This window comes from Alexandromys fortis, unplaced genomic scaffold, assembly GCF_014885135.2.
Source record: "Alexandromys fortis isolate MF-2015 unplaced genomic scaffold, M_Fortis_MF-2015_v1.1 scaffold_31, whole genome shotgun sequence".
NCBI lineage: Eukaryota > Metazoa > Chordata > Mammalia > Rodentia > Cricetidae > Alexandromys > Alexandromys fortis.
In genome coordinates, this window is record NW_026067974.1 from 11,469,056 (window position 1) to 11,481,375 (window position 12,320).

Below are 12,320 nucleotides of genomic sequence, written 5' to 3' on the forward strand. Positions count from 1 at the left end.
GCATTGCGCTTTGTGTTTCTTACCAGTTTTATCATCGGAGCAATACTAGAGTTGGGATGTGAATTTGTCTGGAAAGTATTTTAAGTATTTTCACAACTTTTTATTGTTAGAAGAGATGTGTTGTCTAAATAAGTTTGATATAAAGTTTTAGGTCTGAAATTTGATTTTACTTTAAACCTATGTTAACTACTATTAGTATATTTTTTATGAGTGTTCAAAAGAGAACTAGAAAAAAATGAGGAATTATCTTTTAGCTGTCTACTGAGTTTTTTTTTAAAAATTAGATTTTGAAATAATTAATTCCATATGCACAGGAAGTTAGGAGGAAAACATGCCAAGGACCTGGGAACTCTGCTGCCTCAGTACTTACATCTTATTTAATTAGACTACAGATGTAAAATCAGGAAATTAACATCAAAGCATTGGGCCATCTTAGTTCTGTGCAATCTCCTAAATGCTGTCATTTGCAGGAAAAGGGGTGGAGTTAGAGATCACCATGGTAGCAAAATAAGTCAGACTGGGGTTGGGGGGTGGATCGGATCGTGTTTCTTTCATAGTGTGTGGAATCTAGAAATAAATAGACATGAAAGTCAACAGAGAGCAATCTGGGAAGAGGAAAGGGACCTGGGGGAGGGTGTAAGGGTCAGTAAGGGTGTTGAGTGTGATCAAAATACATTGTCTATATGTGTGAAAATGTTACAAGGAGACCCACCAATTTGTACACTTAATGTAAATTAATAACACATATATATGTATACATACATACAGACAGACACACATATATGTTGCTACAACTGGATATACAGGCTGGCTTTATACTTGCTCTGTAGTTACAGTAGATGTGATCTCTGGAGCCTTCCTTTGTCCACTTCTGGAGTGTCAGGATTCTAGGCATGCACCACCAAGTCCAGTATTGTCATCAAATCCAGAGCTTTGGGGATGCAAGTCAATTTCTCTATCCACCATGCTCCATTCCCAGCCTCTAAAGCGGTCATCTTCTGACCGAATATATAAGCACATAAACATAGAGATACATAAGTGTTGATAATTTCTTTTCTTTTAGCATCTGAAAAAAAATTGTGCCTCTTCCTACTGGCCTCCATGGTTGTGTTGATTTGGAGAGACTCAGGTGTTGAGGGCTTGGTCTCCATGCGGTGCCAAGATTTTGAGGAGTGGGGGAAGCTTGAAGAGGTAGGAAGGGTCGGGTTGCAGGAAGTCACTGGAGGTGGTGTGCATCTTCCTGTTTGTCTGTCTCTCCACTCCCTAGTCACTATGAGTTGACCATTCTCTGCTGCACACTCAGCATGTCTTACCGGCCCAATGGACCCAGCTGGCCATGGTCTGAAACCCTGAAACCATGATCAGAAATAAATCTCTCCTACTTTAAGCTGTTGACTCTCAGGTGTTCATATCCATGACAAAAACTTGCACAATGGTTTATGGTGTCAAATCTACCATCATTTAAACAGTTTTTCTTCCAGTAGGTGAAGTTTTATTTCTCTCTCATCCTTATTTTAACGCTTGCTCTTTGGTATTCAGAAGTTTGTCATCGTATATCATGCGTGAACTCTTGCTTCTAAATCTATCCTTTAGGATGTTGGTGTATCTTCCCAAGTCTATCTGTTTGACTTTTGTAAAATGTGGGACAGTTTCAGCCTTTATTTCTTCAAATACACTTTCCTTCCCCTCCCTGAGATGGGGGATATGAAGCTTAGCCCTTCGGATCTGGTCCCAAAGCTCCCCAGATTGCTCCATGGTTTCTGGATTAATTTCTCTTTGTTGCTCAGGCTGGTTGGTGTTTCCCTGTTCTGTGATAAGATTTTTCTTCTCTTTTCTTTTTGGCACACTAACGAAGTTCTGTTGCTAAGCCTATCCAGAGAGTCACATGTTGGACTGATGGCATTTTTCAGTTCTGAAATTTTCTCTTGCTCTTCCTGATGTCTTCACGGAGCCACTGCTGTGTGTTCCATTGGTTGAAGAAGCTAGTCAGAACACAGTCATGGAAGCATTTCTATGATGACGTCATTGAATCCCTCATTGGGCTATTCTAGCATCTCCAGGGGCACCTTGGAATCTATTGTTTGCACCTTTTCACTTGAGTTGACATTTTCCTGGCTTCTGAAATGACGAATAAATTTTGATAGACACAGGAACATTGGGATATTTTATTGTGAGACTCTGGCTGTCATTTCAATCTTGTTCAAACAGGTCTCCCTGACATCATTTCAAAAGCAATGGGAGATACTATCTCATGCTGCCAAAGAGGCATGGAGTCCTGGGTTCTCCACTTCCTATTTTAACACCCAATGGGAAGTCTCTTCCTTAGTGCCAGAAGGCTGAGATTTCAGGCTCCTTTCCAGGTACTACCTGGCTGGGTGGGATAGCGCCTCATTATTGCTTCCTGTGTGCCCTTCTTGTTCCTTATCTCTAGACTTCCTTGGATATCACCCCTGAAGATTTCTCACAGCTAGAATGAGGCATCATGTCCAAGCTCACCATATAGTCTTCTCAGTATTACCCAGTGAAAATGAAAGCCCTGGGCCCCTTCCTTAGCCTTCTCTGACTTCACTCCAGTGGCCTTAGTGGCCTGGAAAAGACAGAAGTCTGAATTTTTCACTTGGCCTTTCCTGGTGGGCATGGTGACAGACAAAATGATCTGTCCCTGTGGCATTTGTTTGGGCTGAGTATCTAAAGTTTTATATCTGAGTATCTAAAGGTTTTATATCTTTCTAGGTGGTCCCTTTCTGGTTCTTTATCCCGAGAGCTCAAGGTCTCCATTGATACATCATTTTCTGGTTTATACTTATTGATGTTACTGGGATGTTTACCTCACACCCCCAGCTCCTGCTTTGGGATATAAGAGGCTAAAAGGAAATCTGGGAGTCCCACCTCAAAGTCATCTTTTGAACCTCTAATTTTCAGAGGGTTTAACTTCTTCCACTTTTCAGCGTATTACAGTTGTTTCTTGTAGAATTGCAGGGGTTCTCCGGACTTAATGATAAAATCCTATTGCCAAAGACACTAAGACCCTATGGTCACAGGTCATAGAGAAATCGTGTTGGTACTAACCAGAAGATTTGTTAGTTAATTTGCGTATCTCCTGCCACTATTTTGCTAAATGGATGTGTTATCAGCCTGCCCTCTAAATTCACATCTCTGTGCCCATAGACGAGTGCAGCTATCAGGCCTCATCAGAGACGTTTCTTTATGTAGTGCATAGTGGTCAACACAGAAACTCACAGCTAGGCAAAGTGCAAAGAATATGTGTCAGGGAAATGTGTGGTCACAAATGAGACATCTACAACATGAACTTGCCCCCAAGACTCGGGGGCTACCATGAAAGAGACAGTAGAAAGATTGTAAGAGCCCGAGGTCCAGAAGCCAAAAGCATCATCTGAGCGTGGAAGGATGGCTGCACTCGTGAGCTTGCTCCAGCTGTGGATGTCAGTCAACATTGCACCATGGAGTGAGGAGGGACCCACAATTCCCCACCCCTAGCCAAGGAGCTATGGACAGTTGATGGCTTCTTCAGGAGGGAGAGTCAGTTTTATTTAAGGGTGTGGTCCTTGGTAGGCAGACTATGCTCCAGTAGATGGCCCCACACTCGTGAATATTCAGACAGCAGCAACTGGACTAAGTGGGTTAAAAGAAAATAGAGGACACTAAGGTGGGAAGGGTCTGTGTGGAGTTAGGGGTGGGGACGTATATGATCACATTCATGTATGATTCTCCAAGAATTAATAAAACATTACATTAAAAGAATCCTGGGGATTTCTCTTAGAAGGAAGAATAAAGAAATGAACATGTATTTAATCTTTCTGGACATTTCCTTCCTTCTTTCTTTCTTTCTTTCTTTCTTTCTTTCTTTCTTTCTTTCTTTCTTTCTTTCTTTCTGCATAGCTTTTTTCTATAGTCTCGAAGCCCATTATGTATTCCTTGCTCTACAGTCTTGAAACTATGGACACCAGATTTAGTTTCATACTACACCAACCTGGTCTTGAATGGAAGCAATCTTGCTGATGCTGCTTTTTCCCCTCTGATTGCTAAGATTGCAGATGTGAATCGGAGTAGATCATACCTGGCTCTACTTTGCTTTTAAAATGCATTAAAATAGTTGTTTTCATACCTAGGTGTAACATTTCATATATTAAGCAACCCAACCACTAAAATGATAAACACAAAAAATGTTTTCTTTTAAATTAGGATGAAAATGCTTAGATAACACAAGGGGAAAATTATATAACCATATGAACTGTTAAGTATAATTGCCCCTATGTGGAAAAACCAATTATAAGAAGAAAACTGGAAGTCCTGACTAAATACTGGCCATTCATGGGATGGAAATAAGAGTATTTTTGTTTAATATGCAAAAGATAAAATAGGAAAACCTTGCACATTTAGAATTAAAAGTAAAATAAATGTTATTTTATTTCTGAGAAAGATACATACAAATACCTTTTTTTTAGATAGATATGCAACATTTCTCATGGATTATCTAATCTGAGGGCTGAAGATACTTTCAGTTTGAATTTATGCAAATTCAAACCAGAGTCATGGGTTTAGACAAATTCTCTTCTGTTAAAAGGCCATTATGACCAATGGCAATGAGTTACTAAACTACACTTAACCATCCTAAAGAAAAGAAACAAGTTTTATTTGGAGATTTTGCAAGAATGCTTTATGGGCTTTCAGAATACCACACTCCTGCTTAAGCTAGAAGACATCATCAACAGACCCAGACGCTCAGGGCTGATTGTCAGGCACTATAAACTGGGCGGATCCCTGTTTCTGCACTGGGTGTGCCAGGCTGAGGTTTTGACTCCGAGGAGGATCCACGTGTCCCTACTGAGTGAGGCCTGGCTGAGGTTGGACTTCTTTCTTGAGCACCAACAGCAATTCTCCACCCACCTTGCTGGAGATGGAATATTCACGCACAACAGTTTTCAACTGTGCAAATCACATAGGCTGAACATGGCTCACATGTGCTGCTGGCTGTGGGCACTGTAGAACATGGATTGCAGGGGAGCCTGGGGAAGACCAATTCAAACTAAGTTTAGCAAGAGGATCTTGGCAGCATGCTGTCTCAGGAACACAACTTGCCTTACAAATGGTGCTTGGGAGAGGCCTGGGATTTGTCTCTCTCCTGTGCTATCTTTGGACCCAGGACAGTCATTACTTCCACCTCCAGTACTGCTACACGTTCTGCAGTAGGGATTGCTGTGCAACCCCCTGTCTGTAGTTTGTCAAATGTTATATCACGCACCGTCCCAATTTCCTCTTGTGGGAATGTCATCTATGAAAATTATTGTTTCAGAACTTGAGGATATTTTTGGGCTTTTCCACTATCATAGACTCAGCCTCAGCCTTTTCTTTTTAGGGAGAGAGAGAGAGAGAGAGAGAGAGAGAGAGAGAGAGAGAGAGAGAGAGAGATGTGTGTGTGTGTGTGTGTGTGTAGGTCACATAGAGTCAGTCAGTTCTCTTCTTCTATCACGTAGGTTTCAGGGATCGACCACCGACCACCAATTATCAGGCTTGGCAGTAAGGACATTTACCCACTGTGGTAGTTTGAATGAGAAATGTCCCCTATAGATTCGGATATTTAAAAAGGTGGTTCCCGATTGGTGTGGCTTTCTGGTGGTGGTGGGGAGGAGGTTGCAGCTTACTGGAGGAAGTACGTCACTGGGGGTAGGCTTTGAGAGTTTTTAGCCTTGCACCACTTCCAGTTTATGTCCCCTGCTTTGCATTTGTAGTTGAAGATATGATCTCTAAACTTCCTTATCCTGCTATCTGGCCTGAGGCTTGCTGCCATCTTGCCCTGCCACGACAGACTCTTGCTCACTGGTAACGCATAGCCAAAATCAACTCTCGTCTTTAACTTGTATTTGGTCACAGAAGCAGAGAAGTAACTAAAACACGCACTGAGCCACCTAGCCAAGCCTTTTCTTCACTTTTTCTTTTCTTTTTCTTTTTTTTTTTTTTTTAAAAAAGAACCCCCCAAATCTGTTAGTGGGGGTTGACCATGGTCAGACCTCATGGAAACAGGATTCTCCTTTAGGACTCGGGGGACTGCAGAACCGTGGCACTTACCTGCAATCCTCCTTCTCCAGCAGGCCCCTGTACGTGTTGATCTCACACTCCAGCCGGGCCCGGACATCCAGCAGCACCTGGTACTCCTGGTTCTGCCGCTCCAGGTCGCAGCGGATCTCAGCCAGCTGGTGCTCCACGCTGTCAATCAGACACTGCATCTGGGCCAGCTGTGTGCTGTACTGGGCTTCGGTCTCTGCCACGGTACATTCCAGAGATTCTGTCTGCGGAGAGGAAGACCTTCTCAGAAGGACCCTGTGTCAGACCTTTGCAGTACCCCTTTTCCAGCTCTGAGACTCAGTTACTTAACTTCTCAGAGACTCGGTTTTATTCTATAGCCATGTCATGGGGAGGCTGGGAGGGCGAAATGAGTTGGGAACACTTACTGTCCCTGAAAACTACTCAAGGCCTTTAAATGTGTCACCTCTATCTTTATGACTGCTGTCCCCTAGGACTTATTTGTGTGGCTTAAGGAGGGTTGACAGCATCTGGGAAGCCACTCTGGGTCCGAGCCCCTGGCAGAGACGAGCAGCACAGTGTCATTGCAATGACAGCAGATTGGGGGTTCAACCACCTGGATTCCATTGCCACTGAGAACAGCAGAACATTCTGGAACTCACTTCTCTTGACTCTAGCTTCCCCCTCACCCTGTCCAGTGAGGCTAGGGAAGGTGTCTTCTGCCTTAGATTAAACCGTGCCGAAAGCTCAGGTGTGGCTTATCTAGGTAGGTATACTCCTTGGACCTAACCCAGCGAATGCCTGATGGAACCTGGTGTATGTGACTTTCACTGCATGGTGCGTTCTTGTTGCTTGGGTGGGGAGGGGTGTGGTAATGTGTAGATCTCAGCTGTAGTATGAACACTGGGGAAATGATTTGTGTGTGTGTGTGTGTTTTAGACACGACGATGAAACTGGAAAATTGCCCATTGATAAAAGGAAATTAAAATCTGTTGTTAAGTTTAAGTGCCTTCCGCTCAACTCTCTGCTTCCACCGTGTTCTGAGACTCTTTTTGTTTCTAGTGGGTGGTATTGGGGACATACTTAGACCTGGGGCACCAGCAAGACACCCTGGGGAGACCAAGAAAGCTGTTGATCTGTCACTCTGCTTCCAATATGCACTATCAATGTATGTGGAGAAAGGCAGGGAACTGCCACCCTGGCTAGCTGGACACTCAGAGTTGCTGTGTGAACTGGGGGCATCTCCCTGGACTTTTCTGGGCATGCTGATGACACGGGATGCCATGTTTTGTCCCACACACCAGGGTTTGCTGCGCCTGGAGCTCAATTTCCAGAGTGTTGGCCTTGCGCTTCAGCTCCAGCACCTCAGTCTGGCATCCCTGCAGCTGCTCGGCGCTGGACATCTGCTGCTGGTTCAGCTCTTCAGTCTGAAACACAGTGGGGTTAGGGTGCTCCTTACCGGAAGCCCGCAGTTCCTTTCAGGAAGTCCGCCCTTTCCGGTGAGCACTGACCTGAGCCGCGAACCACTCCTCCGCATCCCTGCGGTTGTTGGCCAGCACGGTCTCATACTGACATCGCATCTCATCCAGGACCTTGTTGAGGTCCATGGTGGGGGCAGTGTCCAGCTCCACGCTGAGCCGATCTCCAAGCTGCTCACGAAGCACGTTGACCTCCTGAGAGTGGAAATGGGGTAAAGAATGCCAGAGTGGTGTGTGTGTGTGTGTGTGTGTGTGTGTGTGTGTGTGTGATGTCAATTTGATAAAAAAAAAATAGCAATCCTATTTTGATTTTTGGCACGGGGGTAACAGTCTGGGCAGTTTTGGCTCAGATTCTCTTGGTTGAATCTCTTTTGATTACTTCTGTTTAAGGAAGAGTTTTAAAATTTACATGTCTATGTCTGTTGCCACATGGAGCTGGAGTTGGGGACAGTTATGAGTGCTGGGTACTAATCTTGGGTCCCCTGGAAGAGCAAGAAGCAGCCTTAACTGCTGGGCCATTTCTCAAGCCCACTCTCCGTGCTAGATTCAAGTGACTCAGTTTCTTCATCTGAAAAATGACTGTAATAATATTGTTCTCTTCCCCAGAGAGTTATTGTGAGACAGGGAAGAGTTAAACAATAAATTTATAAAATTCCTGATGCATGCTAAGGTGTGCATCTATAATTCCTAGCTATTATTAGCACCAAAATATTCAAAGTATAAATTTTTGTTTTACTTTGTTACATAACTCTGCTTTTCCTTCTTAACAGTTTATAATAGAAACAGGATTACAAATGTACAGTATCTAAAAATGCTACTCCTAATATCACATGACAATTTATCTCTTCTTTGGCAGGGGGCACGCAGCCTGTTCATCAGCTCAATTTTCTTGTACAGTAGAGCTAAGGAGATAGACATTAGGGGAGTTAGTTCTCCACCCAAGCAAGGGCTGGTGAGAGAGTGGCCTCACCTCCTGCTGAGGGTGATCCTACAAATGACACACACTGTCTGTCACATCTACCTTGAGATACACTGGGCGCTCAGGCCTCGCAGTAGGCCGTGCAGTAGGCCGCGCAGTAGGCCGCGCAGTAGGCTGCACAGTAGGCATGCCTCTGGTTTTATTCCAGCTTGCTCAGTGTCTGCCCCAGTACAGTTTACCCATGAAATCTCTCAGTAGAACTTTTCCTGTCGTCCTTGTCCCAGCAGCCACTTGGCTTACCTCTTCGTGGTCTTTCTTAAGACAAAGGAGATCACTCTTCAGCGACTCCACATGGGCCTCCAGGTCTGATTTGCACAGGTTCAGTTCACCCAGGATCCCACGAAGGCCACTGATGTCATTCTCCACCAGCTGACGAAGAGACAGTTCGCTCTCATACCTTTACCAGCAAGAGAAAGAGAGGGGAGGTGGGCTGACTTGGCTAAACACTGACCAGAGTGCTGGGGTACAGGGTAAGTGACCTGTGGCCTCCGGGGAATCCATATGCCACAATTTCCCTTGTATCCCAAATGATGGCGAGTTCGAGTTTCTCAGTTTAAAAATATATCTTATGCGGGGATTATTTTCTCTCTCACTGGAACCATTATTATTTTCAAATTAGATTTAAAACGTAACATGCAAAATGTACATCTAAAATACAGCGTGGTTGAGAAAATAAGTATAAGCGGACTTACTTTGACCTGAAATCATCAGCGGCCAGTTTGCAGTTGTCCACCTGAACGGCAAGTCTAGAGTTCTCTGCCTTCGTGCACAGTATCTAAGAGGTAAGTCATCATGGAATCAACAGCTCTCTGGGAGAAACCCACATGTCTGTTTTAACAGCCGTGCCAATCATTAGCTTATGGAAGTCTTTGCCAGTGAACATACCATCGCTTTCAACCTGTGTTTCCTGTCAACTCTCCCAGGAAGAAAAAAAAAAAACAAACCAAACCATGCAGTGCCAATTCAGAAACAAAATATAGAAATAAAGGAGGTTCTCTTTCTAAAAAAACAACAAAAAAAGATTTTATCCTTTTTTCCAATTATTTGTGTGTGCATGATTGTGTGTATGTGTGTGATTGTGGGTCTGTGTGTGGTTGTGTGTGCAGACTTGTACATTGTCTTAGGCAGTCAGAAGAGGGTGTCAGGTCCTCCGGAGATGAAATCGTGGGTGGTCGTGAGCTACTGTATATGGGTGCTGGGAACTGAACTCAGGTTGCTCATGAGCGGGACAATGCTGCTGCCAGCTGCCGAGAATCTCTGCCATCTCTGCGGCTTAAGGTTTCCTTTGTAAGCGACTCAAGACAAGACGCTTTGCAGTCATCATTGCCTCCTGAGCTTTGTTGGTTTCCTCCTCTGGGAGTATTTACTAGAGCTGCATCTCTGTCTATGGTCATAGATATTCATCCATTGGACAAGGAGAGATGGCTCTGCCAGTAGAGCCTTTACAATGCAAGAGGAGGAAGCTGGTGCAATCCCGCAGAACTCACGTGGAAAAAAAAAAAAACTAAGTCTAGCAGCATGTGCCTGTTGTCCCTTGTCCTGGGGGCAGGGGTGGGGTGGAGAGAGTAGTAACCTTGGGACTCTGGCTAGCCAGTCAGATCAGTGACCTCCAGCTCCCTTGAGAGACTCTGTCTCAAAAAAACAAGACGGGGAGCAGAAGCCACTTGTCCTTGACCTCAGGCCTCCTCACACATACATACATTCTTTCCACAAGTGCACATACATTCACTTCCGCCACCAACCCCGCATGTATGCACACATCCACATGAAAAGAAAATGATTACCAGGTGAACTAATATAGGTGGTATTCAATATCTGTTTGATAAAGCATATAAATATGCAATGGTATACACAGAACAGATTTTAGATATCATAGTCCAGTTTCTCTCTGTCTGTGGATCATGAACTCTGCAGAGAGATGACGTTTCTATAGTCACTCAATAGTGCTGATATGGAGACATTCCTTGTCGTCATCTATGGCCCTCTTTTCTGGCAGCATATTAGCTCCTGGAATCCCAGTGTTTTCCATCCATCAAGCAACCTGCTCCATTAAAACTATGAAAGAAATCAGGAATGGCCAAAAGAGAGCATTAGAGACACACAACCTTTTGCTGGAGTTCTTCGATGGTGTCGAAGTAACGCTGGTAATCTGGGCACACCAATGGGGCATCAGGCTCGCACTGCTCTCGGATCCTGCATTCCAGCTCGGCGTTGTTCTCCTCCAGGCTTCTCACCCTTTCCAGGTAGCTGGCCAGGCGGTCATTCAGGAACTGCATCGTCTCCTTCTCGTTGCTGTTGAACGCCCCTTCCTCACACCAGGCACAGCTCCCCACCAGGCACGGACTGCTACAGCTGCTGGCGAAGTAGCAGGGTGAGAGGCGGCCGGCCGAGAGGTGAGCCCTGAAGAGGAAGCTCGGGGTCTGGCATCTGGATGTGGCGCACGTGCTGGGAAGGCACGTCGTGTCGGTGGGACAGGGCGAGGCAGCCGCACAGGGCTCAGAAGAGCAGCACGCAGGGGAACCGTCGGAAGCCATCTTCTGAGAGGGAATGAACAGACTGGATGCCGTATGGCTGATGACTCCAAACGTTTCCTTCCCTCCTGAGACCTTTATATCACCCTTCAAATGGGTGTTTACAGGACACACCGATGTTTTCTCTAGCACCACGGGGGCCAGTTTTCCTACAAACATCTCATTAGTGCTGCTATTTACCGAGGAAGTTTTATGCCTTGTAAAAGGAGGCTAACTTCAGGTTACTAAGTCGGGACTAACGCCATTTCCACATGCTGCTTGGGTACAATCCTTATTTCAGCAAATGGCCATCGGGAACATTATCCTTTTGAAAGAATTGGGAACCAAAGCGAAAAATCAAGCCATCAGTGATTTTAGGTAGCGCTCATGAGAGATACAGAAAATAATATTTCCATAGGTTTTTGATTTTGAAAACGGATTGCTCTTGTCTACTTTATAAATAGACACCACAGCTCATTAAATTGCATGCATTTGTTTGTGCTACCAACCACCATGAAAATGGTCATGATGGCTAGCAACCTTGACATGCTTGTGTGTGTGTGTGGTGTGTGTGTGTGTGTTTGTATGCTTGAAGCTTGTGCTTTCATGGCAAAGAAAAAGGTGTATACTGAGTGGGAAGCCCGTGTGTTCATTTTCTAGAGCGATGAGTATAAGTGTGCCCTGTGATCAAAGTAGAAACTGGCTGTCAGGATCTGAATTGTGATCTTTGGTTATCTCAAATGTTCAACCGCTAGCCAAGCACTAATCATGCCCGCCCTGCTTAGTTGTCGAGATTGGGTATGCCCAGGGAGGATGGCCATACACGCAAGCTTTGCCTTCACATATTTCCATCTTAGATTCCTTATGCTATTTTAAAAAAGCTGTTACTATTTACTTATGTTGGTGTTGGGGCTTCAACATGAGGTATTGTCCAGGCTACATATATTATATACCACAAACTACAGCCACAGTCCTTACCTGTGTTTCTAAGGACAGTGGAGACAGAAATTATGAGGAAGATTTGGGAAACCTCATTGATTGTACCTAGGCACAGAGCTAAGGAAGCCACAAAATCTAACCACCTGTTATATGGAATCTGTCTGTTTATGTAGGATAGCCTCAATTTCGTGAAAGTTAAGATTATTGGAACTTAGGGAACATCTGATTACGTCATGTCTGTTTCAAACAGCAGTGAGTAAAATCCTCTGGTATGGAACCAGGTGGATGCAGATTTGAGGCAGAACTACTTTGCATGTGTTCTAGGAATTCACCTCGATTATAGAGTACACTTTCATGTTGTTTTTGCTTTAA

General features: G+C 44.5%; 1 protein-coding gene across 2 annotated transcripts; it reads right to left on the bottom strand.

The window, feature by feature from the left end:
* Positions 1 to 4,618: 4,618 nt before the first annotated feature.
* On the bottom strand, positions 4,619 to 11,033 carry Krt40 (keratin 40). Of its 2 annotated transcripts, XM_050156927.1 has the most exons (7): positions 10,605 to 11,033; positions 9,192 to 9,274; positions 8,740 to 8,896; positions 7,554 to 7,715; positions 7,344 to 7,469; positions 6,088 to 6,308; positions 4,619 to 5,027 (listed from the first exon to the last, which is right to left on the bottom strand). In XM_050156927.1, exons 1-7 carry the CDS (start codon positions 11,031 to 11,033, stop codon positions 4,928 to 4,930), a joined length of 1,278 nt encoding a protein of 425 aa, XP_050012884.1. In that variant the 3' UTR covers positions 4,619 to 4,927. The 2 variants fall into 2 exon arrangements, with proteins under 2 accessions (XP_050012884.1, XP_050012885.1); XM_050156928.1 differs by lacking the exons at positions 8,740 to 8,896; positions 9,192 to 9,274.
* Between the last annotated feature and the right edge of the window lie 1,287 nt (positions 11,034 to 12,320).

What these genes read in the sequence shown, in the direction of transcription:
- Krt40 (XM_050156927.1), bottom strand. Translation starts at nt 11,033, where the DNA reads ATGGCTTCCGACGGTTCCCCTGCGTGCTGCTCTTCTGAGCCCTGTGCG. An exon ending in GCTGATGATTTCAGGTCAAA is followed by an intron (nt 8,897 to 9,191) that starts GTAAGTCCGCTT and finishes TTGCTGGTAAAG; the next exon opens with GTATGAGAGCGAACTGTCTC. An exon ending in CTGGAGAAGGAGGATTGCAG is followed by an intron (nt 5,028 to 6,087) that starts GTAAGTGCCACG and finishes GGTCTTCCCCAG; the next exon opens with GCTCCCCTGCAATCCATGTT.